We start from the raw sequence: 27,291 nt of genomic DNA, 5'->3' as shown, positions 1-27,291 counted from the left end.
GAGACACGTCTCCGGTCAATAACCAATAGCGGGACCTGGATGCCCATATTGGCTCCTACATATTCTACGAAGATCTTTATCGGTCAAACCGCATAACAACATACGTTGTTCCCTTTGTCATCGGTATGTTACTTGCCCGAGATTCGATCGTCGGTATCCCATGCCTAGTTCAATCTCGTTACCGGCAAGTCTATTTACTCATTGCGTAATACATCATCCTGCAACTAACTCATTAGTTGCAATGCTTGCAAGGCTTAAGTGATGTGCATTACCGAGAGGGCCCAGAGATACCTCTCCGACAATCGGAGTGACAGATCCTAATCTCGAAATACGCCAACCCAACATGTACCTTTGGAGACACCTGTAGAGCTCCTTTATAATCACCCAGTTACGTTGTGACGTTTGGTAGCACACAAAGTGTTCCTCCGGCAAACGGGAGTTGCATAATCTCATAGTCATAGGAAAATGTATAAGTCATGAAGAAAGCAATAGCAACATACTAAACGATCGGGTGCTAAGCTAATGGAATGGGTCATGTCAATCAGATCATTCAACTAATGATGTGATCCCGTTAATCAAATGACAACTCTTTGTCCATGGTTAGGAAACATAACCATCTTTGATTAACGAGCTAGTCAAGTAGAGGCATACTAGTGACACTCCGTTTGTCTATGTATCCACACATGTATTATGTTTCCGGTTAATACAATTCTAGCATGAATAATAAACTTTTATCATGATATAAGGAAATAAATAATAACTTTATTATTGCCTCTAGGGCATATTTCCTTCATTCTTTTCATGATCTACAAGCATAGAAATTTTATTACTCTCCACATAAGCAAAATTCTTCTTTGAATAGTAGTGGGAGCAAACTCAACAAAGTAACTATCATGGGATTGAAAATTGAAATCAAGATGACAAGTTTCATTGTTATCATTATTCTTTAAAGCATACGTGTCATCACAATAATCATCATAGATAGGAGGCATGCTTTCATCATAATAAATTTGCTCATCAAAACTTGGGGGACAAAAATATTATCTTCATCAAACATAGCTTCCCCAAGCTTGTGGCTTTGCATATCATTAGCATCATGCATATTCAAGGAATTCATACTAACAACATTGCAATCATGCTCATCATTCAAATATTTAGTGCCAAACATTTTATAGATTTCTTCTTCTAGCACTTGAGCACAATTATCCTTTCCATCATACTCATGAAGGATATTAAAAAGGTGAAGCGTATGAGACAAACTCAATTCCATTTTTTATACTTGTGCATCCCCAAGCTTGAGCTTTTGTGTCTCCTTAATTCCTCTCATATCACGGTCTCCCTAAATCTCAAAAGCTTCATCCACACAAAACTCAACAAGGACTTGTGAGATAAGTTAGTATAAACCATTGCAAAAACCTTATCATACTTTACTGTAGCAAATAACTAAAATTATTATTCAACATTGCATACTAAATGCCTCTGCATATTTAATAGTCCTATCCTCAAATAGAATCATTAAAGAAGCAAACATATGGAAACAATGCAAACATAACAGCAATCTGCCTAAACAGGACAGTCTGTAAAGAATGCAGCAACATCCATACTTCCCTAGCTCCAAAAATTATGAAAGAAAATTCCCACTGTAGTAAATTTATCAGATCTTAATATGCAAAAGGTTTCAACATTTTATCACATTCTGACTTTTCTAGGGAATTATTGCAACAGCGGTAAACTTTCTGTTTTCAAACAGCAACATGAGGACTTGTAAAATAGGCATTGTAAAGGCTATCAATGCCACTTCTATTGAAATAAAAGATGCAAAACATTGCTCTAAATAACAGCAAGAAAATCCTAACAAAATAAATTGACGCTCCAAGCAAAACACATATCATGTGGTAAATAAAAATATAACTCCAAATAAAGTTACCGATGAACGAAGACGAAAGAGGGGATGCCTTCCGGGGCATCCCCAAGCTTAGGCTCTTGGTTGTCCTTGAATATTACCTTTGGGTGCCTTGGGCATCCCCAAGATTAGGCTCATTCCAATCCTTATTCCATAGTCCATCGAATCTTTACCCAAAACTTGAAAACTTCACAACACAAAACTTAACAGAAAACTCGTAAGCTCCGTTAGCGAAAGAAAACAAAACACCACTTCAAGGTACTGTAATGAACTCATTATTTATTTATATTGGTGTTAAACCTACTGTATTCCAACTTCTCTATGGTTTATAAACTATTTTACTAGCCATAGATTCATCAAAATAAGTAAACAACACATGAAAAACAGAATCTGTCAAAAACAGAACAGTCTGTAGTAATATGAATCAAACGTATACTTATGGAACTCATAAATTTCTCAAATAAATTTCTGGACCTGAGGAATTTATCTATTAATCATCTGAAAAAATAATTAACTAAATATAACTCTCCAAATAAAAATGGAAGCAATTCTCGTGAGCGCTAAAGTTTCTGTTTTTTACAGCATGATCAACAAGACTTTCCCCAAGTCTTCCCAAAGGTTCTACTTGGCACAAACACTAATTAAAAGCATAAAATCACATCTAAACAGAGGCTAGATGAATTATTTATTACTAAATAGGAACAAAAATCAAGGAACAAAAATAAAATTGGGTTGCCTCCCAACAAGCGCTATCGTTTAACGCCCCTAGCTAGGCATGATGATTTCAATGATGCTCACATAAAGGCTAAGAATTGTAACATAAAAAGAGCATTATGAAGAATATGACTAGCACATTTAAGTCTAACATACTTACTATGCATAGGGATTTTGTGAGCAAACAACTTATGGGAACAAGAATCAAATTGCATAGGAAGGTAAAGCAAGCAAAACTTCAAAAATTTAAGCACATAGAGAGGAAACTTGATATTATTGCAATTCCTACAAGCATATATTACTCCCTCATAATAATTTTCAGTAGCATCATGAATGAATTCAACAATATAACCAGCACCTAAAGCATTCTTTTCATGATCTACAAGCATAGAAATTTTATTACTCTCCACATAAGCAAAATTCTTCTCTTGAATAGTAGTGGGAGCAAACTCAACAAAGTAACTATCATGGGATTGAAAATTGAAATCAAGATGACAAGTTTCATTGTTATCATTATTCTTTAAAGCATACGTGTCATCACAATAATCATCATAGATAGGAGGCATGCTTTCATCATAAAAAATTTGCTCATCAAAACTTGGGGGACAAAAAATATCATCTTCATCAAACATAGCTTCCCCAAGCTTGTGGCTTTGCATATCATTAGCATCATGCATACTCAAGGAATTCATACTAACAACATTGCAGTCATGCTCATCATTCAAATATTTAGTGCCAAACATTTTATAGATTTCTTCTTCTAGCACTTGAGCACAATTATCCTTTCCATCATACTCATGAAAGATATTAAAAAGGTGAAGCGTATTAGACAAACTCAATTCCATTTTTTATAGTTTTCTTTTATAAACTAAACTAGTGATAAAACAAGAAACTAAAAGACTCGATTGCAAGATCTAAAGATATACCTTCAAGCGCTAACCTCCCCGGCAATGGCGCCAGAAAAGAGCTTGATGTCTACTACACAACCTTCTTCTTGTAGAAGTTGTTGGGCCTCCAAGTTCAGAGGTTTGTAGGACAGTAGCAAATTTCCCTCAAGTGGATGACCTAAGGTTTATCAATCCGTGGGAGGCGTAGGATGAAGATGGTCTCTCTCAAGCAACCCTGCAACCAAATAACAAAGAGTCTCTTGTGTCCCCAACACACCCAATACAATGGTAAATTGTATAGGTGCACTAGTTCGGCGAAGAGATGGTGATACAAGTGCAATATGGATAGTAGATAATAGTTTTTGTAATCTGAAAATATAAAAACATCAAGGTAACTAATGATAAAAGTGAGCGTAAATGGTATTGCAATGCTAGGAAACAAGGCCTAGGGTTCATACTTTCACTAGTGCAAGTTCCCTCAACAATAATAGCATAATTGGATCACATAACTATCCCTCAACATGCAACAAAGAGTCACTCCAAAGTCACTAATAGCGGAGAACAAACGAAGAGATTATGATAGGGTACGAAACCACCTCAAAGTTATTCTTTCCAATCAATCCGTTGGGCTATTCCTATAAGTGTCACAAACAGCCCTGGAGTTTGTACTAGAATAACACCTTAAGACACAAATCAACCAAAACCCTAATGTCACCTAGATACTCCAATGTCACCTCAAGTATCCGTGGGTATGATTATACGATATGCATCACACAATCTCAGATTCATCTATTCAACAAACACATAGAACCTCAAAGAGTGCCCCAAAGTTCCTACCGGAGAATCACGACGAAAACGTGTGCCAACCCCTATGCATAGGTTCATGGGCGGAACCCTCAAGTTGATCACCAAAACATACATCAAGTGAATCACGTGGTATCACATTGTCACCACAGATATGCACGGCAAGACATACATCAAGTGTTCTCAAATCTTTAAAGACTCAATCCGATACGATAACTTCAAAGGGGAAACTCAATTCATTACAAGAGAGTAGGGGGGGAGAAAACATCATAGGATCCAACTATAATAGCAAAGCTCGCGATACATCAAGATCGTACCACCTCAAGAACACGAGAGAGAGAGAGAGAGAGAGAGATCAAACACATAGCTACTGGTACATACCCTCAGCCCCGAGGGAGAACTACTCCCTCCTCTTCATGGAGAGCACCGGCATGATGAAGATGGCCACCGGAGAGGGATTGCCCCTCCGGCAGGGTGCCGGAACGGGTCTAGATTGGCTTTCAGTGGCTACGGAGGCTTCTGGCGGTGGAACTCCCGATCTAATCTCTGTTTTGGAAGTTTCAGGGTAGGTGAGTATATATGGGTGCAGAAAGTACGTCGGTGGAGCTTCAGGGGCCCCACGATGCAGGGGGCGCGCCCTAGGGGGGCGCCCCCACCCTCGTGAGCACCTCCCTTGGCTCCTGATGTGGGGTCCAAGTCCATCCGGTAGCTTTCCTTCCAAAATAACTTCTCCAGTTGATTTCATTCCGTTTCGACTCCGTTTGATATTCCTTTTCCTCGGAACACTGAAATAGGCAAAAAACAACAATTATGGGCTGGGCCTCCGGTTAATAGGTTGGTCCCAAAAATAATATAAAAGTGGACAATAAAGCCCAATATTGCCCAAAACAGTAGATAACATAGCATGGAGCAATCAAAAATTATAGATACGTTGGAGACGTATCAGTTGGCTGTTTGACGATTCGGGGATTCCATGAAGCTAGTTCTCCCTTCGAGTCTGTGTGTCAATGAGCATTCGCTAGGATGGACTGACGATGAAGTAGCCCTTTTATTCGAAATACCAGACCCAAAAATCACTAACTCCACCGGTGCAAAAGGGGAATACTCAGTATGGCCTCAACGTCCATGGGCAAGAACACTTGCCGAATAAGATTTGAATTCCAGATCGCCTCTGAATGGTTTATTATTTCGCGTACCATTGTAGGAGGGTTTGGCACAAAGCGGAATAAGTGGTCTAAGGAGAGGTTCCCTAGGAATCCAGTTACAACCCCAAATTTCAGTTGAGTGTCCATCTCCAATCCTGCGAATCAGGCCCTGTTTTAGTACTTCTCTACCATCCAAGATTGCTCTCCAGATTTGTGAAGGATTAGATCCCAGCTCGGCTTCTAGTATGGACGTGGCCGGGTAGTAATCTGCCTTTAGAATGCAGACACTCAGAGACATGGACTCCTGCAGCAACCACCAAGATTGTTTCGCAAGAAGTGCCAAGTTAAAAAGTTCTAGGTCACGGAAACCCAGTCTTCCCAGGGACTTGGGTGAAGTCATTACCTACCAGGATACCAAATGTGATTTTCTTTTTCCTTCTCTGCTACCCCACCAGAAGCCCCTGGTCAAGGAATTAATGTGTTCACACAAGCTTCGAGGTAGCCTAAAGCATGCCATGAAATATACCGGGAGTGCCTGTGCCACAGATTTGATTAGAACTTTTCCCCCTGCCGACAAAATGGAAAACCGGCTTCATTTGCCTCAATTACAAAACACGCCTCATAGTTATTACGTGCAAGCCTTTGACGCACTGGATAGCAGCGCGAACATGAGCTTCTTATCCCCATTTTCTTTTCCTTTTTCATTCAAGTGCGAGAACATGGGCCGGCCAATTAGTTAACGCCCTTCGGCGAGAGTTCGCGCGAAATCACTAGTTGAGGAGTACTTATTGCAAAAATCACTCCAATTTCCCAGGTTGTGACAAGTGGCGCACATGCAATGCGCCACATGTCGCAACCTGGGAGTTTTCCCTTTTTCATAGATCTGTTTATTCAACATGTTTTATCTCTCAACCCGTGCGTCCAAATCTCAAACCGTTTTCACCGTTGGATTCCTCGCGTCGAGATCTTCAAAATTAGATCCCATGTTGATAGGTTTTGGTGAACTTTTTTTTCACGAAAAAACCGGCCGAAAAAACCGAACCAGGAGCACGGGTTTTCTCCCTTTCCGAAACAGGCACACCCGTGCCTCTCACGAAATCACAACCGTGCTCTCACGGAAGCAAAACCGTGACTCTCGTGGAAGGAAAAAAAGAAAACACGATTTTTCCGTTTTCGAGGAGGCACGGCCGTGACTCTCGCGAAAGCACACCCGTGCCTCTCGCGGAAGCAAAACCGTGACTCTCGCGAAAGGAAAACAACAGCGCGTTTTTTTGTTTTCGAGAGGCACGGCCGTGACTCTCGCAAAAGTACAACCGTGCCTCTCGCGGAAGCAAAACCATGACTCTCGCGAAAGGAAAAAAAAATAGAAAACGTGTTTTTTTTTTCGTTTTCGAGAGGCACGGCCGTGACTCTCGCGAAAGCACAACCGTGCCTCTCGCGGAAGCAAAACCATGACTCTCGCAAAAGAAAAAAACAGAAAACGCGTTTTTTTTCGTTTCCGAGAGGCACGGCCGTGACTCTCGTGAAAGCAAAACGACTCTCGTGAAAGGGAAAAAACACATTTTTCGCATATTTTTTTTGATTTTTTTGTCGAAAAGCTAAGGAAGACCGATGGAAAACCAAAACGTTGAAAAAACAAAAAAAAACTGTTTAAATAGCCGAAAACGCGTGCGGAAAAATAAAAAATAAAATTCGAAGGGAGCGCCTAGAACATGACACGTGACAAATGACTGAGAGCGCGCCAAGTGACGTTGATCGTTGCGAGGCTCCCGAAAGAGCGGCCGTTAACTAGTGGCTTCCGAGTTCACGCACGGCTTGCTTTTTTGAGGGGTAAGGCGCACTTTATTGATCATAAACCACAGTTTGTGGGATACAATTTGCATGGGGATGAACAAGCCAAATATGGCGCCCCTGCTGAAGAGAAAGAGAAGATCTAGCTATATTATGAGCATCGCTATTCGACGCTCGGCCTTAGAAAACGAGAGTACAATTAAAAGCAGAAGCTCGTAAGCTTATTTCTAATATGATCGCTCCATACTTGCCCTTATAACCCTTGTTAATATCATTGATCACCTGCTTGGGTCTGATGCTATGACAAAATCTCATATGTGCAAGTCTTTAGCCAAAGACAGTGCCTCCCGACGCGCAATAGCTTCCAGTGTTGCTGCATCCACGACCCCTGGGATCACCAATGATGTGCTGCCCAAGTAGTTTCCTTCACCATCTGTACATATAGCTGCTGCTGAACCACCCCTGTTGAAACGCGCCACACCGGCATCAACATGAATCTTGGCAAAGCCCGCCGGCGGCGCCTTCGGCCGGGCTCTAGGTGCAGCGTTGGGTTGCCTAGTTACCGTTGTGTTGCCTATCGGCTTGCGGGCTTCCAAACTCTGAAGCTCACTTATAAATCTCTGAACAAAATCATGGGTGGAGTAAGGGCTTTGGAATATTCCCTCATGGATATCTTGTCGTCGAGCCCACCAAAAAGCCCATAGGGTTACTAACAGTTTGACAAAAGATACATGCGATAACAGCTCCATCATGGTAAACAGCCAAAGTTTGGCGTTAGGCTCAGTCAAAACACTTAGGTGTTCAGCTATCTCTTCCTCTGCTAAGGCCCAGACACATCTCGCTGAGGTGCACTCTAACAATGAGTGTCTCCAAGAATCCGGCTCACCACACAAGCCACATGTGGAAGTTGTAGACATATTTCGGTGAGATCGAATATCCTTAGTGGGCAAAGACTGCCTATCGAGTCGCCACAAGAACATCCGGACTTTGCCCGGTACCTTGACCTTCCACAAATACTTCTAGGATGTCCCCTCCGCGTGATCACTTGACGATCCGGCGGTTTCCTCCAACCAAGCCTCTCTCCGCTGCCTAGTCGAGACGAGCATGGCGTAAGCAGAACGGACTGTAAAGACTCCTGTTTTCTCATAGTGCCAAGACCAGAAGTCCGCAACATTCCTTGTACAGAGAGGAATACCCAGCACTATTGGGACATCCATTGGCATAAACACTTGTCCAACTCTCTCTCCATCCCATGCAGTAGCAGTAGAATCAATCAATTCTGAGACATGTGCAGGAGGGTTCGCTACCCTACTCCCATATGGCCGCATCATTTCAGTGCGTGGTAGCCAATTATCGTTCCAGATGTTAGTGGTTTCTCCATTGCCGATCCGTTTCACCAGCCCCTGCTTCAGCACTCCTTTACCTTCTATGACAGCCCGCCAGATTTGGCTAGGATGGTTTCCCAGAGAAGCCTCCAAGAAGGACATTGTGGGGAAGTAAACACTTCTCAGGATACGGGCACTGAGGGACTCTGTGTTTTGCAAGATCCTCCATGCTTGCTTGGCTAGCATCGCCATGTTGAAAAGTTCAAAATCTTTAAAACCCAATCCCCCATGTTTTTTGGTTGTGTCATTGCCTTCCATGATACCCAGCTCGGTTTTCGTTGTCCATTCTTGCTACCCCACCAAAATTTCTGGATCAACATATTCAAGTGCTCACACAATCCTCTTGGCAGTTTAAAACATGACATTGAATATACTGGGACAACTTGTGCTACTGCCTTGATCAACACCTCCTTTCCTGCCATAGAAAAGTTTTTCTCTATCCACCCTTGTACTTTGCTCCATAGTCTATCTTTCAAATATTTGAAAGCACCATTCTTTGAAGAACCAATGTCACTGGGCATACCAAGATATTTCTCATTCAATGTTTCATTGGGCACATGGAGTATACCTTTGATTTGCTGGCGTACATCATCAGAAACTCCCTTGCTGAAAAAGATTGAAGACTTGTCATAGTTTTTGCGTTGTCCAGAATCTTGACAGTAAATATCCAAGACTTGGAGCACCTCCGTAGCACCCATACTATTTGCCTTAAAGAACAACAGGCTGTCATCTGCGAATAACAAATGGTTCACTGGTGGCGCCGTAGGTGCCATAGTTAAGCCATGAAGATTGGATGACTCACTTTTTGATTTCAGTAGGCACGAAAGGCCCTCTGCTGCAATCAAGAACAAGTATGGGGATATAGGGTCCCCTTGTCTTATACCTCGCGAAGGTGAAAACTGCTCCAGCTTCCTCCCATTCATCATGACAAAAAATTTAACCGAGCTTACCATGTCCATTATGATCTTTACCCACCTTTCAGTAAAGCCCAATTTTAACATGATAGCCCTCAGATATGCCCATTCAACTCTATCGTAAGCCTTCATCATATCCAGCTTGAGAGCACATCGCTGATTTTTCTTTGCTTTGTTTCTCTTCATAAAATGTAAGCATTCATATGCAGCAATGATGTTATCTGTGATGAGGCGACCTGGAACAAAAGCTGATTGTTCCTCTGAAATTATCTCTGGAAGTACTTGCTTTAACCGGTTAGCTATAACTTTCGATGCAATTTTGTATAGAACATTGCATAAACTAATCGGTCGGAATTGTGAGAGTAGTGTAGGATCTTTTACCTTTGGTATTAGTACCAACACCGTCTCGTTAATGCAGGCCGCTGACTCTGTCCCATTGATAATGCTCATTACTGCCCTCGTAACCTCATCACCACAAATGTCCCAGTGACGCTGAAAAAAGTGGGCGGGAAATCCATCCGGCCCCGGGGCCTTTATCGGAAACATCTGAAACAAACCACGCTTGACCTCCTCCTTATCATATGGTGCATTCAACATTGTGTTCATGGTTTGCGTCACCTTCACCGGGACTGTCTGGAGGACCACTTGCATGTTATGAACCCTCTCTGATGTATATAAGTTCTTGTAAAACTCAGTGGTCATTGCTTCCAATTCTGCCTTATCCTCCGTCATGCTCCCGTCGGGGCGCGCCAAAGCCTTTATTTGGTTCTTACGTAGCCTTCTGCTGGCCCGTAGGTGGAAAAAGTACATATTTTTGTCACCATGGGCCAGCCATTCCAGCCTTGCACGTTGCCTCCAGAGTATTTCCTCACGATGGTACAGTTCAACCAAACGGTCTGTAACTTTCACTTCCACATGTGATGGAGCCGACCTCGCCGGCTGGGAGCGCAACGTCTCCAGCTGTTGCTTTAGTAATTTTATTTCCTGGCGTACACTTCCAAACGTCTCCCGATCCCAGTTGGATAGGTCCACCGATAGAGCCCCTAGCTTCGTTTTCAGTGCATGGACAGAATCGGCAGGTGTCGCTGTCCAGCCATCTTTCACGCACTCGAAAAGGCTTGGTTCCCTCTCCCACATGAGTTCGTATTTAAAGCTCCTAGGTCCCATCTTGCATGCATGCACGTCGATCTTGAGCAGGAGAGCCGAATGATCAGATGAGGCTGAATTTATGTGTTCAAGTGTCGCGTCTGGGTAAGAGAACACCCAATCAGAACTAGCAACGCATCTGTCGAGATGTACATGGGTGAAAGTACCCCCGGTTACCTTTCTTTCAAACGTCCAGCTGTTCCCCGTGTATCCAATATCAGTTAAACTGCAGGTGTCCAAAGCATCACGAAAAGCATCCATTTGTGCTTGGCTTCTGTTTCCAACCCCGTCGTGCTCATGACCATGTAACACTTCATTAAAATCTCCAATCACCGCCCATGGAAGGGTACTTGTGCCTACAATACCTCGTAGCATGTTCCATGTTTTATACCTCTCGTTCATCTGAGCTTCTCCATACACAAAAGTAACTCTAGATTTTACTCCAACCAAGTCATCAACAATCACGTCAATGTGATACTCCGAGTAACCAACAACTTCAAGTTTTATTGAATCATTCCAGAAAATTCCCAAACCACCACTTCTACCTCTACTACTAACAGCATAACTCTTATTGAAACCTAAATTACTGGATAAATTCTCAACATGTGAGCCTTCTATCTGAATTTCCAGGATACAAAGAATAGAAGGGGCATACTGCCTCATCATGTCACGAAGCTCCTTCACTGTCGCGGGTTTGCCAGCCCCGCGACAGTTCCAGCATAGAAGACTCATTGCGCTAGGCGCGACCCATCGTGGGGGCCCGCCAAGAGCGCGTTTGAAAGCTTGTCATTGGAGCTGTTCTTCCCATTAGCCTTGTCGTCTGATGGTGGAGATGGCCGGTTCCTCTTCGGCTGTTTCTTGGAGGAAGGGCTCAGGGGGACCGACGCGTTCTGTGGGTTTGTTCCGCCCTCTAGCATTAACACAGCTTTTGCCATCCCCGATCCGGCCAGGGTCTCGGTCTGGGCTGCCCCCTTTTCCTGTTTAAACCAGCCTCATCCATCTCCGCATCAACTTCCGCATCATTCTTGCCTTCATCTCCTCCGTCATACCCGAAAGGATCATCCCCGCTGCGGCCACCATTGCGGCCCCCTCTTCGTCCTCCTCTCCGGCCCCGTCCGCCACCCGGGCCTTGACCGGTCCGCATAACCCACGATGCTCGCAAGTTCTTGAAGATCAGCACTTCTGGTGGGTGGATTCCGGTACCGTGCTCCTCGAAGAGATGCCCAAGCATGCCACACACAGCACACTAGTCCGGTAGCTTTTCATATTTGATCCAGTATATCTGGCGCTTCCCCTCTCTGATCATAGACACTGCATTCTTCAGAGGGTTCGTGATGTTGATCCTGACCCACACGCGATGAAAATTCCCCGTGAAATCTTGTGACTGGGGTTCAGCATAAAGTACTTCCCCTACTTTCGCCGCGAGGGATGGCACCAGGTGGGCATACAGGGGCGGTACATCATGAACTTGCGCCCAGATCTCAATGGTGTCTAGGGGGACTGTTGATGGTTTAGCAAGTCCATCGTAAGGCTTGAGGATGACCGCGTCACCCCTGAAGTGCTATGGCCCCTCCTGGGTTACTCTTTCCCAATCACCTAAGCAGGAAAATTGGACGGTGTAGAGATTTTCTTCCAGCGGCTTGAACTTCACCTCTTGGGCTAGATCCCATGCCGCCCTCATATTCCGGAAGAACCAGTATTGACTGAAAGTTTTGGAGCAGTGAACCTTGGCAAGGGCAATCCAGCGGGCCGCCTCCGGTGGAGCTGCTTCCTCATCAAAAACCACATCGTCCAGGTCCTCCTCCCGGAGACCCAGCTCTTTCATCATTGTTTCCACATCATCGACCTCCTGTGAACCTGGTGCAGCAGCGTTCGAAGTCGAGGTTGAAGCCATCGCGAAACCCTAACCCGATGGGAGAGTATCGGGTCTTTTTTTGGAGAAAACCCTAAATCGCTCTCCGCCCTGCCGCAACCGCCTACCTCAGGACGACCCGCCGGCCGCCCTAGATCAAGAGCAGGCGTCAGACCAAGAGAGGAGAGGTAGGGGAGGCAGATCTCGACGGCGGCGACTGTGTCGCCCCGGGAGGAAGACAAACCCTAACTAGAGGGAAGCGACCTTCATTGGTTCGCGCACGGCTTGCTTAATGGCAAAAATAGTCGGTGCGGCCTGAAGCTGCAACGGGGAAGCAGCACGGGCCGGGCGGCGGCCACTCTGGGCTCTTATTATCCCTTACTTGATCATTGCGGGCCAAAGTTTTCTTACTGGGCCAAGTTCCCGTAGAGCGACGCGGCCCAGATAGAGGGCGGGTGCTGAAGGCGGCACACGTGGAGGTGGAGGTGGAGTGCGAAGCAGAAAGGCACAGCACCATTTCCTCGCCTCGCCTGGGTCGGGGCGCGTGTGCGTGTGCGTGTGCGTGGCGTCTCCTCCTCTCTCTTACTTCCTCCTCCCATCCCCATCTCTCCTCCTCCTCCTCAATTCGGAGGAAGCGAGGGCTCGCGCCCGATCGGCTTGGTGGCTCGCCGCGATGGCGACCGACGCCGGCGCCGCCGACAGGAGCTCCGTCTTCCGCAAGCTCCGCGCCAAATCCGACAATAAGGTAACGCGCGCGCGCGCGTGATCGGTTCCCGCCTCCGTTTGCTCCGATGCGATGCGATTGCCAAGGAAGGGCTTTGTTGCCCTCCCTCCGCCGTCCGCCGATTCCGCCTCGTTTCATCCCCCTCTCCTGCGCCCCTCCCTCCTTATGTGTGTGTCTGTCTGCAGATGTGCTTCGACTGCAACGCCAAGAACCCCACCTGGGCCTCCGTCACCTACGGCGTCTTCCTCTGCATCGACTGCTCCGCCGTCCACCGCAGCCTCGGCGTCCACGTCTCCTTCGTCAGGTCCAATTTCCCGACCTCCTTTCCTCACTACGCTTGCCTTTGTGATGCGCTGCGCTTCCAGAATATACAATCAGCCATGCACGTGTAAATTCTGGATTTTTTAATACGATTTTGGGCCCGCCTGGTTAGGGTTTCAAAATTCGTCCATTGTGTATTCCTTCGTGCCTGTCATGCCATGTGAAGTAGCACTACCGAACTTTGTGAGAGAATGTGCAGGCTTGCTGATGAATGTGGATGAGGCCAGCTGTAATTTTGACGCTGGACTTTTTTTACATGGGGGAATTGCAGTTTATTCTGGCATAGATTGTGTGAGTGGAGATGCATAATGTTGAATGCCATTACCAATTGTTCAAAAGCTTCAGCATAACCTGTAAGAAGCATGGTGGCGTGTTTTTCTTTCTGCATACTGAACTTTGTAAATCACCTTTTGATGCAACATGACACTTCCGAAGTTGTTGTATGCTCTGTCCAAGTTGGCTTAGCCTGTCTGAATGGAATGTTTATCAGATAGGTCTTGCTTTACATGTTTAATACAAAAAAACAAGTTATTTCCTTCTTCGCCTAACACCTAGCATATTGTCACTATGGAAATCTATGCATTTCTTGAACTTCAGTACTTCCTGAAAGCACATTGACTGGATTTATTCGTGGTGACATTATATAAAATTTGTCACTAAATTTTGACAATAATCTGCAGGTCAACAAATTTGGATTCATGGACCCCAGAACAGTTGAAAATGATGGTTTATGGGGGAAACAACCGTGCACAAGCTTTCTTTAAGCAGCATGGTTGGACTGATGGTGGAAAGATTGAGGCAAAGTACACTTCAAGAGCTGCTGACTTATACAGACAGTTGCTCCTCAAAGAGGTTTCTAAAAGTTCCACAGAAGATGGCAATAATAGTGGGCCGCCCTCCCCAGTCGCAGCTTCTCAGACTTCAAGCCAAGCAGCTGCATTTCCTGATTTCAAACTGGCAGAGGTGCCGAAAGTAGTTGTAAATGAGAAGAATGAGCCTGAGTCTGAAACTATTCGTTCACCTAAAGCTCCTACCCATTCATTCAAGAAGCCAATCGGTGGAAAGAAGCCTGGAAGTAAGACTGGTGGACTTGGTGCGCGCAAGCTTACGACAAAGGTACGCAGTCTGCAGCTTACACTTGAGTAAACTGAGGAGACAGCAGACCTTTTACTTTTCATACAATGACGAGCCAGTAGATTTGCCCAGTTTGTGTTAGGAATAAGAAATAGAAGAGTAGCTCCATGCTGATATGACACTCATTTTTGTAGATTTCCACTGAACTTGCCAGTTACCAAATGTATTTATTTGGTTTCGTTTAGGTTTGTGAAATTCTGTACTAATAACTTTTGTCATTTGCTTCAGCCAAGTGAAAGCCTCTATGAGCAGAAACCTGAAGAGCCAGCTCCTGCCCTGCCATCAGTGGCTGAAAGCACTACAGCTAGGAGCAAATCTCATACTTCCCGATTTGAATATGTGGAAAATGTACCTTCTGCTGGGAGCAGCTCTGCGGAAAACCAGGCGTTTGGGCATGTTGCGCCCCCAAAGTCTTCAAACTTTTTTGGTGAATACGGGATGGACAGTGGATATCACAAGAAATCTACTTCTGGTGCATCCAAAATGCAGGTAATGTTTAATTATCCTGTAGTTGTATCATTTATATGATGATGAATCATGTACTCCCTCCATCCGAAAATACTTGTTATCAAAATGGATAAAAAGGGTTGTATCTAAAACTAAAATACGTCTAGATACATCTCCTTTTATCCATTTTGATGACAAGTATTTCCAGACGGAGGGAGTATATGATAAGTCAGTTATGTAATATTGGTCATAATGTTAGTTCAGTTCTAGTCTTAGGTAACCAAGTTCTATGTGGCGGTATGCTTTGAATTGGCTAGCATGCTTTCCAGAAGCACAATTGACTTGGTTCATCTTGATGTGTGATAATGGTTAACAGCATTACAAGGCATTTCCAGAAGCACAATTGTCTAAAAATGCATGTTGAGGTGGTAGAATATTCACTGTGTTTCATCATTTTGAGAAAAATTGCAGTTTTGAAGCTGAATGACTTGTCTAACTTATCCCTGGCTACAATTTTAGTTCTGCTGTAATTGTGCTTTAGTTCTGAGTGGCTTGTCTATAAATTCCCACTGATCGTGATGGTTTCTTTATTCCATCTGTGCATAATGAAGCATTTGAGTGTGTTCCCTCTGGAAATGAGAAAATTGTTTACATATAGTGAAATGTAGACTTGTTTTACATATTCTTGTCTTGGGGTCCAACTTTCAAGTGGCCTGTGAATAATCGATTGTAATAATGATCTCCAGGTCGAGGAAAGTAGCGAAGCAAGACAGAAGTTCTCAAATGCAAAGTCTATTTCATCTTCTCAGTTTTTCGGTGATCAAGCCAATTTAGAAAAAGAGGGCCAAATCTCCCTCCAAAAATTCTCTGTAAGTATATCACTGCGTCTTTGCTGACAATCTGGGATGATAATAAACTTATTCCTGATCTTTGTTTAGAACAAACCCCAATGCCATGGATCTGGCCTATACGCCCTTGTTTTTTTTAATCCCGGGACGTTCTTTTCGCCTTTTTATACTCCTACTTATCATTTTGATTTTTACAAGTATAGTACTCCCTCCGTCCCAAAATAAGTGCCTCAATTTTGTACTCCCTCCGTTTTTATTTAGTCTGCATATTAGGTTTGACCGAAGTCAAACAAAATTTGACCAACTTTATAGAAAAAATTATAAGCATTTACCATAACAAATCTATATGGTGTGTTAGTACATTCAATAATGAATCTAATAGTATTGATTTGTTATTGTATATATTAATATTTTTGTTTATAAACTTAGTCAAAGTTTACAAAGCTTGACTTTGACCAAAACTAATATGCGGACTAAATAAAAACGGAGGGAGTACTAACTTTAGTACAAAGTTGTACTAAGCTTGAGACACTTATTTTGGGACGGAGGGAATCATCACAGTTTTTTTCTTACGTTGATTTCCAACTCTCCATCACAGTTGATCAGCTTGACCCTAACTCCCCAAGTGAATAATCTGTTTTCAGTACTGCACGGCTTTGCTAGTTTACCTTGTTTGATAGCTCCGGATTGATTGGTACTATGTGTAATACGTTGCTGTAGGGATCCTCTGCCATTTCAAGTGCTGATCTGTTTGGCCAACAAGCGAACAATTCTAATGCCGATCTGAGTGCTTCGGATTTGATCAACAGAATCTCCTTCCAGGTAACACTGGCGAGGCATCAGCATACTTAGCATGGCTGGTTTCCTTGATGGACTTGTGTTAATGCTCTGTTGACTGGTGCAGGCCACTCAGGACTTGACCTCTCTCAAGAGCATGGCTGGGCAGACTGGGAAGAAGCTGACATCTATGGCGTCCAACATCATATCTGATCTTGACCGGATCCTCTGAGCTGAATTTACAGTCAAGACTCTATCACAGGCCTTCGGCGGTCCGCCTCTCCTGATTGTTAGAGCATGACAACAGATTGGTGGTGGCTCTGTATAAGAGTCCATAGGAATCTTAAAACTTAAAGTCGGTAGAGAAAGAATGAGGATTTTCTCGCAAATGCTTTCTGGCTAAAGTCGTAATAGCATTTGGAGTTTCGTGGGAACCAGATGGGTGTTGTGCTACCAAAGAAAATGCTTTTGCTTTGTAATGACCATTTCATACCATATATGGTTATCAGTACAGGCGTGTCCTTGCCCTATGGAAAGCTGGTAGTCACCAGCCAGTTGATGCATACATCAAACAAAACCATGCAACAGGGATGATAACTACTAGAGTATAGTTCAGCAAAGCTCAGGTGGCCATCTGTTACAAGTGTCCAAAAATTGCCGTGTCACTGTTCTGCTTTCTCACTGCGAAACCCTTGTGCTAACGGTAATTAGCTACGCGCACTTATGAAGTTTATATATATGATGAGGCGATGTCCCCTTCTACCTCCGCTTTCTCCTGCCCCTCCCTCTTGTTACCCTCGTCTTCTGTAGATAGTTCTTTACACCGCCATTCGTCTTCTGCTTCTTCGCCGTCACTGCAGCTGCTGTAGCCTGGGTTCTCATCCGCTTCCCTGCTCTGGTCTTGACTCCGACATCTGCACGCGGGACACAGCTGATTGAGAGTAAACTAACATAGATTACAACTGTATAACAAAATAAAGACGCACACAAAATTGCAGTGTTACCCCTATTTTTTGCGCTCAAAGCTTTAAGGAACATTACACGTTTCATCAGTCTTTTCCTTTCAAAACGCTAAAAAGCTTAAAACAAGAGTGGATTTCTAGTTAATATATATAAAAGGGGACTGAATGACTGGTTTATATCTGATGTTTGCTTTGCTCACATGAGCTCACAAGTGCGTGACAAAAACAGAAGCCAATTAAACAGCCGCCCATCCCTAAAAGGTGTCTGAGAGAAAATCAAAAAGGGCTGGCATGAAACCATTCCAATTTTGTATCTGAATCTAAATGAACTTAGTATTGCACTCGCCATTAGTAGTGTGGTCGGAGTTGGAGCCTACTGTTCTGAGCCTTGAAGTGCCAGCACTCCCACGTGCGTGCAGCGATCCAGCAGGAGAATCACAAGAGCCTACCATCCCATCTTCTTCTTCTTCTACAGAAAGAGATAAGCCTCATAAAACACCAGCCACCAGCACAACGTACAAACACATAGAGACTATACTGTGCTGTTGCTTTTTCGCATTTCATTGATATAGAAGGAGCAGGCTCAGAGACACCATTGTGGGAAACTTATGTGAGTAAATTTCAGGTTGTTTTCTTTTAACAGAGAAAGAACACACTTACTGTGCAGTGTCAAGTTTTCAGGACAGCAGTCTTCATGTTTATGTGATGATGACTGGGGTAGGTTGCAGCTTCTCCCATTCTCTTGTGATGACCCTCCATGGGAGCCTGCATCAAGCACCTCTGATGATGGCCCATTATGGTTCGCTTCCCTGGTGCCATGGCTGGACTTCTCTTTGTTCTCCAATAGCAACGGCAACCCACTAGCATCTCCATTTTCCACACTTGATAGGATAAGGGAGGTGGGTTTCTGTGTTCCTCCAGATGGTACTCCACCTAGGCTGCAACCCACTTCGTTTTTGTCAGGTACACTGCAAAGGGTACTGCCGTTTTCAATTCCTTGGACTCCTTGTGACAAGCCGGCCGAACTGGGGCCAGCTTCATTTTTCTCTGCTGGTCCAGAAAAATGCTCCGTGACATCTTGTTCAACACTGCCATTGTCACTGTCACTACCACTGCTACTGTAGCTGCCCGCTTTGGAAGCACCATCCTCATCTAATCCTTTGCCCGCCAATTCTTCAAAATAATCCGACAGCAACATCTCCTTCTCAAGTAATGTAGAGAACCATGGGGATGAACCTTTCTTGACATAGAACAGAACATATGCTTTTTTCTCCAAAACTCTGTCCTCAGTCATTTTCACAATCTGCACCATGGAATGTTAGAGCCAGGTAACTTGACAAAAGGTCAAAAAAAATATACAAGCAGTAGATAGATTACCTTATCATCGTCAAAGAGAAACCAATCAGTTTCTGATGAACGGATATAACAAACATAGTGACCCTTGGCTGTGTTACCCCAGTGTTCTACAACTCCATACAAATCATAGCATTGAGGTTTCTGCAACAACAATGTGCATCAGCCATATATACTTGGGTGGTTGGGAAATATGATCAAATTAGAAGAAAGTGGACTCACGTCAACAGGGGAGCTCATGAAGGGGTTTAAATCCAGCTCTAACTGATACTTCACCATGTCATGAATCTTAGATATATCACTCCCCAAATTTTGAAACCGTTTGAGCTGGATTACAAGAACTTCTGGAGCCTGCTCCACCTTGAGGTGCTTTTCCATGTTCACACGAGATTTGCATCCATCACAAATGAAATCTTCCACAACCTCAATTTTGGTATAAGATGATAGTGAATCCATGATAGTGTCCATTTGGTTAACCTCCAGGTTAAGGTCAAGGAAAGACTCCAATCTGTCCGAGCAATGATTGCACTTTGGACAATTCAACTGAGCAAATCAAAAACATTTGAGTGAATTATCAATCATAGACCAAGTCAGAACAATACTGATGTAACTGGTAGTGAGGATCAACAGACACACACCTGGCTTTTCAGTTGGCCCCCAAAAAGTTCTTTGACAATAGAAGAGGGCTCCTCGGATTCAGACCTGGGAGCGACAGTTACCTCATCTAATTTATCAAGCAAGCAGCGGAGGAATTCATGTGCATCTTGGTGTTGTCCCTGCTCGAAATCTCGAAATATCGCTGCAAACCATTTTATGGAAAACGAAGTTCAGTACATAATCACAGGGATGACTCAAGTATGTAATAATAATATGAATATAATAACTGAAATGGGTTAAACGGACACAATATAGCTAAACAAGACTTGAATCTCTCTGATAATATAAGCGGCCAATGAAGTATACACAGAAGAAAACTGAAAGTTCAGTTAAATAGACTAAAACTCCGCTACACACGACCAACACCACAGGCAAAGGAACCAACCACTGATTTAAACAGTTTATGAGTATACGGGAAGGAATTTTAAAAGCTCGGTTGAACAAACATAGACTTGAGGCGTTTGACAAACTTTCTGGGGTAGAGAACATCTCCTGAGAGCCTGATAACTTCAGAAGCATGGTGTCGTAGGGAGCAGTAACAGCAGAATTCGTCAGAACCACCTACAGAAAAATCATCAAAAAACCCAATTGAAAACACAACGGTTGATATGAAGAGATGCTCGACAGTAGCTAAACTAGAAGAATGACAGTAGATTGAACTAGATGACTTACTAGGACATGGACCTAGGTGGCGATCTTTCAGAAGCTTCGACACTAAAGGAACTGTGTGAACAACACACTGGAGAATACAATTAAGGAAGCATATCCACTTCTCAGGATTACTTAGCGATGCAGCCTATGAAAGCAGCGCAAACAGTATAACAAACACATTTACTTGATCTGAGAGGAAACGAAGCATCGCAAGCATGATGTTGCACGTGTCTAGCTTACCACAGGGAAATCGTTCTTTCCACGAGTCAGTTTGTACCGAGAACAGCATTGAGTATCTACAAGCTTGTCATCCCAAGAATCCTAGGGCAGAAAACAAAAGTGGAAGATGTCCAAGTCAAACAGACTAAGATAACAAAATATCACAAAATGTCATGAATGTTTGCATGATAGCGTAAAATGAATTACTTCAATATCTTGTCATTATCAGGAATATTAGTACACAGTCAATAATATATACAAAAGAAGCAATAGGTTGTGCCTACCATCAGACTCGGATTGTACAGATCCATACAATCTTGATCAAATCGTCCAATTGGGTAGCCATAGCCACGATGTGGATGACCTGGGTAACCATACCTATCGGGATAACCATTTCCAAGATGTAGTGCACTATGATTCCAATTCGGACAACAGTTCTGACGAAATCTGACACAATGAAATTCATGATCATAATATCTAGGATCTCTTTGTTCATGACGGTACAAAAAGTGCGACCTCCTATAGTGGGAACAACCACAAGAATCCTCCGAATCCTGGAGAACAAACAGAACTGAAATGTTAGCTACTATGTAAATATTGGAGTGCATGAGCTTCCAGTTTGTGTGAGATAGAGGGAGAGTGCATGTAACACACTAGATAAAATTGGTACACCAAAGTGGCATTTAGTGATAACTCCACGGTGCCAGTAGCAAACAAAATGACAGCTTCAAACAAGAATTGACAGAAATTAGCAAATGCATACATCATCCTCAGGACGTCGGCCTTGCCCGATCCCCTTGTGGTATCTCTCATCTGCTCGACCCATAATCCGCAAGAGCTTCCGGTCTCGACAGGTCTCCTTGTCTGCCTCGTCGGCTGAAACTGGAACCTTGAAGGGATTCTTGTCCTTTGATAATGTCTCCTCGTGTCCCTCATCAGCTGGATCTGGAACCTTGAAGGGATTTTTGTCCTTTGATAATGTCTCCTCGTGTCCCTCATCGGCTGGATCTGGAACCTTGAAGGGATTTTTATCTTTCAATGTATCCTCGTGTCCCTCCTCGGCTGAAGCCGGACCCTGCAATAACCGATCATCCAGAACCCAGGCACCAGATTAGTGATGTTAATGTCGGAAATACGCAGCATTGCAATTTGAGGTGCGGAGCTAGCAGCAAACCAAACTAACCACCAAATTCAAATCTGGACCAATCAACTACGCACCAAACCACAACGAAGATGGACACTTGAAATCAAGCTACCATATAATCTAGTGCCAAATCAAGGGGGTAGCCGTCGAAATTAATTTGGGGAAATTAAAACGTTGGAATCGCGAAGGTAGCTACCTATCTAGGGGTAATCAAAGGGGCGCACAAGCACAGCTAACGAAGCAAACACGCGTGAGGAACTCGAAATCTATGTAGATTGCCTCGACGCCATCCCGATCAAGCGCGCGGAGGCCACGGGTAAAATATCTAGGGTGGAACTAAAGCGGCAAGCGCGGGGAAGCAAAATACAAGATATTCCAGCGGATTAATTAGCGCTCGATTAAGCACGCCGCAGGTAATTAAACACGATCGGAACTGCCCGATGATCGACGGATAGAACAGGACTAAACAGGACTAAGAAGATCGGGAGCGAGACAGGCATGGACTAGACTAAACACACAGCAAGGCGGCTACCGATTCGAGCGGCTGGGGCAGCGCCGCGGCGGGCACCGGCTGCTCCTCCTGCTTCTCCTCCGGCTGCGAAGGCAGCGGCGGGGGCGGCGGCATTGGAGCGACGACCGCGTCCGCGGCGGTGGTTGGCCGCTCCCCCGGCTGCTGCTGCTGCTCCTCCTCCTCCTCCAGCGGCGGCGGCGGCGGCGCCGTCATTGGGTCGACGGGGGCGTCCGCGGCATGGGGAGGCTGCTCGCGCTCCTCCTCCGGGCGCGGCATTGGCGCGACGGCGGTGGTGGCGTGGCCGTCGTCCGCAGCCATGGGAGCTGGCTAGGGTTTTGTGGGGGTTTGGGGGGTGGTGCGCGCGGTGGGTGGGGGGTGGGCGGGGTGGCGCGTCGTCGCGGAGGAAATCGGAACGGGCGCGACGCTGCGTGGGTGGAGGCGGCGAGAGACTTTATATGCCGCGGTCGGAGTCCTCCCCTCCCGTGACCTGGCCGGGTCATTCGGGTCTCGTTCTCGCGCGTCCTCTTCGTCCTTATCTCTTGCGTTTGCCTTTGGGTCGCTACAGCTACAGCTTCCTCCATCTTTTTTTTCCAGGGAATGCTACAGGTTCCTCTTTTGTTGCGAGATGCAAGAGCTTTTTTTTTTTGACCCGGAGATGCAAGAGCTTTTAGTAACGTGCCAAGCCACGGTTGTCTAACAGAAGAGCCACGGAAAAATTGCTGTATCGAACATGATATTTTGCCAATATGACAATATCAAAACTTAACTTTGACAATTTCTGTAGAGGCTAGCAAGATATAACCTACCAATGGGTATTTGGCATGGGCAACCAACCAAGCATGCCTCTACCTAACAAATCCTGCCACCACTGGCCGTTTGTTGGCTTTGCCCGGCGGCATGAGGTGATGGTGGCAAAGGAAGCACAATAGTCGGGGTGCTGGCTGCGGCTACAAGAAAAGCTTAAGGCTCGTGAGCCGCTCGAGATTGACTTATATTTTGGCTCGATTCGAGAAGAAATGAGGTGAGTATGAAACCTTTATGTAGCTCGATCGAGAAACGAGCTGATCTTGAGCCAATACCGGCTCGCTTGATTTTAGCTCAATGGCCCGATATCATATAATTATATTAAATAATTTTGATCTATAAAAAGAAATGAGGCATTTTTTACCATATATATACTTATATAGTGAAAAAATATGATGTATGTTGTGTATGATTTTTCTCCGTTTTACCTACTACCAAATATTGAAGCTTAATTAAGTGCGGAGAAAATTTATCCCCATTGTGATATGTGGTCAAACATGTGTTAAATATCATGTTATTTTAGCCCAAGTTCGAGAGCAAATGCACCTTTGCTTTTCTTTTGCTACATCCATGATCTCTTGCTATTAAGTATTCAGTTGAGAGATAACAATTTGAAATATGTAATGGTTTCTTATGTTATGTTGTGGTCTATCTTTTGAAATTTTGGGCTGCATTATGAAAGTATTATTTTATTTAGCTCGAAACTAGCTCAAGATCGAGTCGATATCATTACAAGCTGGGCATGAGCCACTTCTACAGCTCGACCTCGAGCTTCGCTTGGTTTGAGCTCGCTCAATTTTTAGTATACGTTGAGCTAAGCATAATCCAAGTCCCTCGAACTGGACTCGTTTGTAGCCCTAGCACCATCGACCACCCGTAACCACACCACCCGCTTAACCATGATTGCCCGCGCGCACCTGAGTCACACGCTCCTCCCACAAACGCCACGCCTCCCACCGTCCGGGCCGCCGCCCTACCATCCTACAACTCCACGACCAAGCAAGGCACCGACTTTGGTCTTACCGAACCCCAACCACCAACGGAGCCGCCAGTGACCATCCAGATCCCCATCCTTCCTGACCAGCCCCCCACCAGACATCTCATGTGTCTCCCCACCATGGTCGCCGTCTCGGACCACCGCCGGACCATGAACCACAGTACCACCCGCCAAGTGGAGAGCCGGAGCTGCCACCACCAGCAACCGTGGAGCCTCGGAGACGCCTTCACGTGTCGCCCACCGCCGACCAGGTCGCAACGCGCACACACTGCGGCCACCAGCCCCCACGGCAGATCTGGCCACCTCACATCCATCGGAGCAGAGCACCCGCAAACACCGCGCCACCTCTAGGCGGCAAGGGGGCGTTGAGCCGCCACCTTTTTTTATTTTTTTAGAAAAGGAGGATGGCCCCCGGCCTCTGCATCTGGGAGATGCATACGGCCACTTTATTGATTATTCTCGAGGACCTTACAAAGTATTACAAACAATATACCTGAATCCATCATCTTGGCAACATATGCCACTACTCCTATCCATATGATGAAGGGATGCTAGCTGAGCCACTACCCAAACCACTCACCTAAGCCTAACATCAAAAGCCGGAAGCCCCAGCCGAGCCACATACCGGGTCTGGGGCACAATCCGGTCAGACGCACTCGTGTGTCGTCGCCGCCATCTTTCACAGGCCCGTCTTCAGATTATATTGAGGCTTCTACCCTGTCTGGCCACTCTGCCATCGACGTCACCATGACGCCAGACAGCTACCTCCTCCTGCGCGAGTCCAACTCCGCGCATCGGACGCCGAGCCTCCACAACGTCATGCTGCCGATCTCCGCCACCATCAATGTGTGAGATGAAGTACCGCTCCACCATCCCCCTAGCCATCACTTGCTCCAAAACGATGCCCCCAGGAGGGAAAGCGATAAAACACCATCATCGTCCGATCCGGATGACCCAGATCTAGGGTTTCCCCCGGAGCATCCCGAGCCTGATGATGCAGACTGCAACGACGATGCCTCGACAAGGGAACGACATCTAAGACGCCGTCATCGTCCGCCATGACCGTAGTCGGCGCGATTTTCATCGGCAGTTGCTCCACCAGGCGTGTGCCACCGACGTCGCTGGTCCCTTCAACCAGAGTAAACTTCAAAACGATGGCCTAAAGAGGGACTACGAGCAAAATCGCCGTCATCGCTCGATCCCAAGGAGATCTAGGGTTTCCCCCGGAGATGCCCGCACTGTCAAGGATCAGACAAGGGTAGAATCTGTTGGAAATATGCCCTAGAGGCAATAATAAAAGTATTATTATATTTCAATGTTCATGATAAATGTCTTTTATTCATGCTATAACTGTATTATCCGGAAATCGTAATACACGTGTGAATACTTAGACCACAATATGTCCCTGGTGAGCCTCTAGTTGACTAGCTCATTGTGATCAACAGATAGTCATGGTTTCCTGACTATGGACATTGGATGTCGTTGATAACGGGATCACATCATTAGGAGAATGATGTGATGGACAAGACCCAATCCTAAGCATAGCATAAAAGATCGTGTAGTTCGTTTTGCTAGAGCTTTGCCAGTGTCAAGTATCTCTTCCTTCGACCATGAGATCGTGTAACTCCCGGATACCGTAAAAGTGCCTTGGGTGTATCAAACGTCACAACGTAACTGGGTGACTATAAAGGTGCATTACAGGTATCTCCGAAAGTATCTGTTGGGTTGACACGGATCGAGACTGGGATTTGTCACTCCGTATGACGGAGAGGTATCTCTGGGCCCACTCGGTAATGCATCATCATAATGAGCTCAATGTGACCAAGGTGTTGGACACGGGATCATGCATTATGGTACGAGTAAAGTGACTTGTCGGTAACGAGACTGAACAAGGTATTGGGATACCGACGATCGAGTCTCGGGCAAGTAACGTACCGATTGACAAAGGGAATTGCATACAGGGTTTGATCGAATCCTCGACATCGTGGTTCATCCGATGACAACATCGAGGAGCATGTGGGAGCCATCATGGGTATCCAGATCCCGCTGTTGGTTATTAACTGAGAGCGTCTCGGTCATGTCTGCATGTCTCCCGAACCCGTAGGGTCTACACACTTAAGGTTCGGTGACGCTAGGGTTATTAGGAAGACTAGTATGTGACTACCGAATGTTGTTTGGAGTCCCGGATGGGATCCTGGACGTCACGAGGAGATCCGGAAGGGTCCGGAGGTAAAGATTTATATATGGGAAGTTGTCAAACGGACACCGGGAAGTTTCGGGGTCATACCGGTATTGTACCGGGGCCACCGGAAGGGTTCCGGGGGTCCACCGGGAGGGGCCACCCCTCCCGGGGGGCCACATGGGCTGCGTGGGGCAGGGAGCCAGCCCCTGGTGGGCTGGCCGCACCCCCTCCCTTGGGCCCATGCGCCTAGGGTTGAGGGGGGAACCCTAGAGGGGGCGCCCCCCTTGACTTGGGGGGCAAGCCACCCTCTCCCCTCTCCCCTAGGCCGCCGCACCCCCCCCTAGATGGGTTCTAGGGGGCCGGCCCCCTTCTCCCTTCCCCCTATAAATAGAGGGGTGAGGGGAGGGCAGCCGCACCACCCTCCAAGGCGCAGCCCTCCCCTCCCCAACACCTCTCCTCCTTCGTTGTGTGCTTGGCGAAGCCCTGTCGGAGTACTGCCTCTCCACCATCACCACGCCGTTGTGCTGCCGGTGGAGCTGTCTTCCTCAACCTCTCCTTTCCCCTTGCTGGATCAAGAAGGAGGAGACGTCTCCCGTCCCGTACGTGTGTTGAACGCGGAGGTGCTGTCCGTTCAGCACTTGGTCATCGGTGATCCGAATCACGTCGAGTACGACTACATCATCACCTTGCAAGCTTCCGCACGCGATCTACAAGTGGTATGTAGATGCAAACTCTCTCCCTTGACTCGTTGCTTAGATGAACTCATAGATGGATCTTGGTGAAACCGTAGGAAAAATTTTAATTTTCTGCAACGTTCCCCAACAGTGGCATCATGAGCTAGGTCTATGCGTAGTTCTCTTTGCACGAGTAGAACACAATTTTGTTGTGGGCGTGGATTTTGTCATCTTACTTGCCTCTACTAGTCTTTTCTTGCTCAACGGTATTGTGGGATGAAGCGGCCCGGACCAACCTTACACGTACGCTTACGTGAGACCGGTTCCACCGACTGGCATGCACTA

General features: G+C 45.6%; 2 protein-coding genes across 2 annotated transcripts; one reads left to right on the top strand and one right to left on the bottom strand.

The window, feature by feature from the left end:
* The first annotated feature begins 13,050 nt into the window (after positions 1-13,050).
* Positions 13,051-17,322, top strand: LOC119273084 (probable ADP-ribosylation factor GTPase-activating protein AGD8). The gene is made up of 7 exons (XM_037554380.1): positions 13,051-13,286; positions 13,451-13,569; positions 14,267-14,702; positions 14,949-15,209; positions 15,914-16,036; positions 16,736-16,837; positions 16,920-17,322. Exons 1-7 carry the CDS (start codon positions 13,215-13,217, stop codon positions 17,022-17,024), a joined length of 1,218 nt encoding a protein of 405 aa, XP_037410277.1. The 5' UTR covers positions 13,051-13,214; the 3' UTR covers positions 17,025-17,322.
* A 133-nt stretch (positions 17,323-17,455) lies between these two features.
* LOC119273073 (ubiquitin carboxyl-terminal hydrolase 18-like) lies at positions 17,456-21,700 on the bottom strand. Its single transcript, XM_037554374.1, has 11 exons — positions 21,398-21,700; positions 20,919-21,188; positions 20,656-20,736; positions 20,437-20,560; positions 20,235-20,325; positions 19,746-19,906; positions 19,330-19,650; positions 19,132-19,251; positions 18,415-19,057; positions 18,132-18,223; positions 17,456-17,706 (listed from the first exon to the last, which is right to left on the bottom strand). The coding sequence occupies exons 5-11, from the start codon at positions 20,281-20,283 to the stop codon at positions 17,671-17,673; spliced, it is 1,422 nt and encodes a 473-aa protein (XP_037410271.1). The 5' UTR covers positions 20,284-20,325; positions 20,437-20,560; positions 20,656-20,736; positions 20,919-21,188; positions 21,398-21,700; the 3' UTR covers positions 17,456-17,670.
* Between the last annotated feature and the right edge of the window lie 5,591 nt (positions 21,701-27,291).

Source organism: Triticum dicoccoides, chromosome 1A (assembly GCF_002162155.2).
Source record: "Triticum dicoccoides isolate Atlit2015 ecotype Zavitan chromosome 1A, WEW_v2.0, whole genome shotgun sequence".
In the NCBI taxonomy this organism is placed as follows: Eukaryota; Viridiplantae; Streptophyta; class Magnoliopsida; order Poales; family Poaceae; genus Triticum; species Triticum dicoccoides.
The sequence above is the reverse complement of the archived record's forward strand: the minus strand, read 5'-3'. Positions and strand labels throughout refer to the sequence as shown.

Bases quoted from the DNA above. Each gene is read 5' to 3' on its own strand.
- LOC119273084 (XM_037554380.1), top strand. From the start codon at position 13,215: ATGGCGACCGACGCCGGCGCCGCCGACAGGAGCTCCGTCTTCCGCAAG. The intron at 13,570-14,266 runs GTCCAATTTCCC...AATAATCTGCAG, and splicing joins GTCCACGTCTCCTTCGTCAG to GTCAACAAATTTGGATTCAT. The intron at 14,703-14,948 runs GTACGCAGTCTG...CATTTGCTTCAG, and splicing joins CGCGCAAGCTTACGACAAAG to CCAAGTGAAAGCCTCTATGA.
- LOC119273073 (XM_037554374.1), bottom strand. From the start codon at position 20,283: ATGCTTCTGAAGTTATCAGGCTCTCAGGAGATGTTCTCTACCCCAGAA. The intron at 18,224-18,414 runs GTAAGTGTGTTC...CTCTTTCTGTAG, and splicing joins TGAAAACTTGACACTGCACA to AAGAAGAAGAAGATGGGATG. The intron at 17,707-18,131 runs GTAGGCTCCAAC...TCCCGCGTGCAG, and splicing joins GCACTTCAAGGCTCAGAACA to ATGTCGGAGTCAAGACCAGA.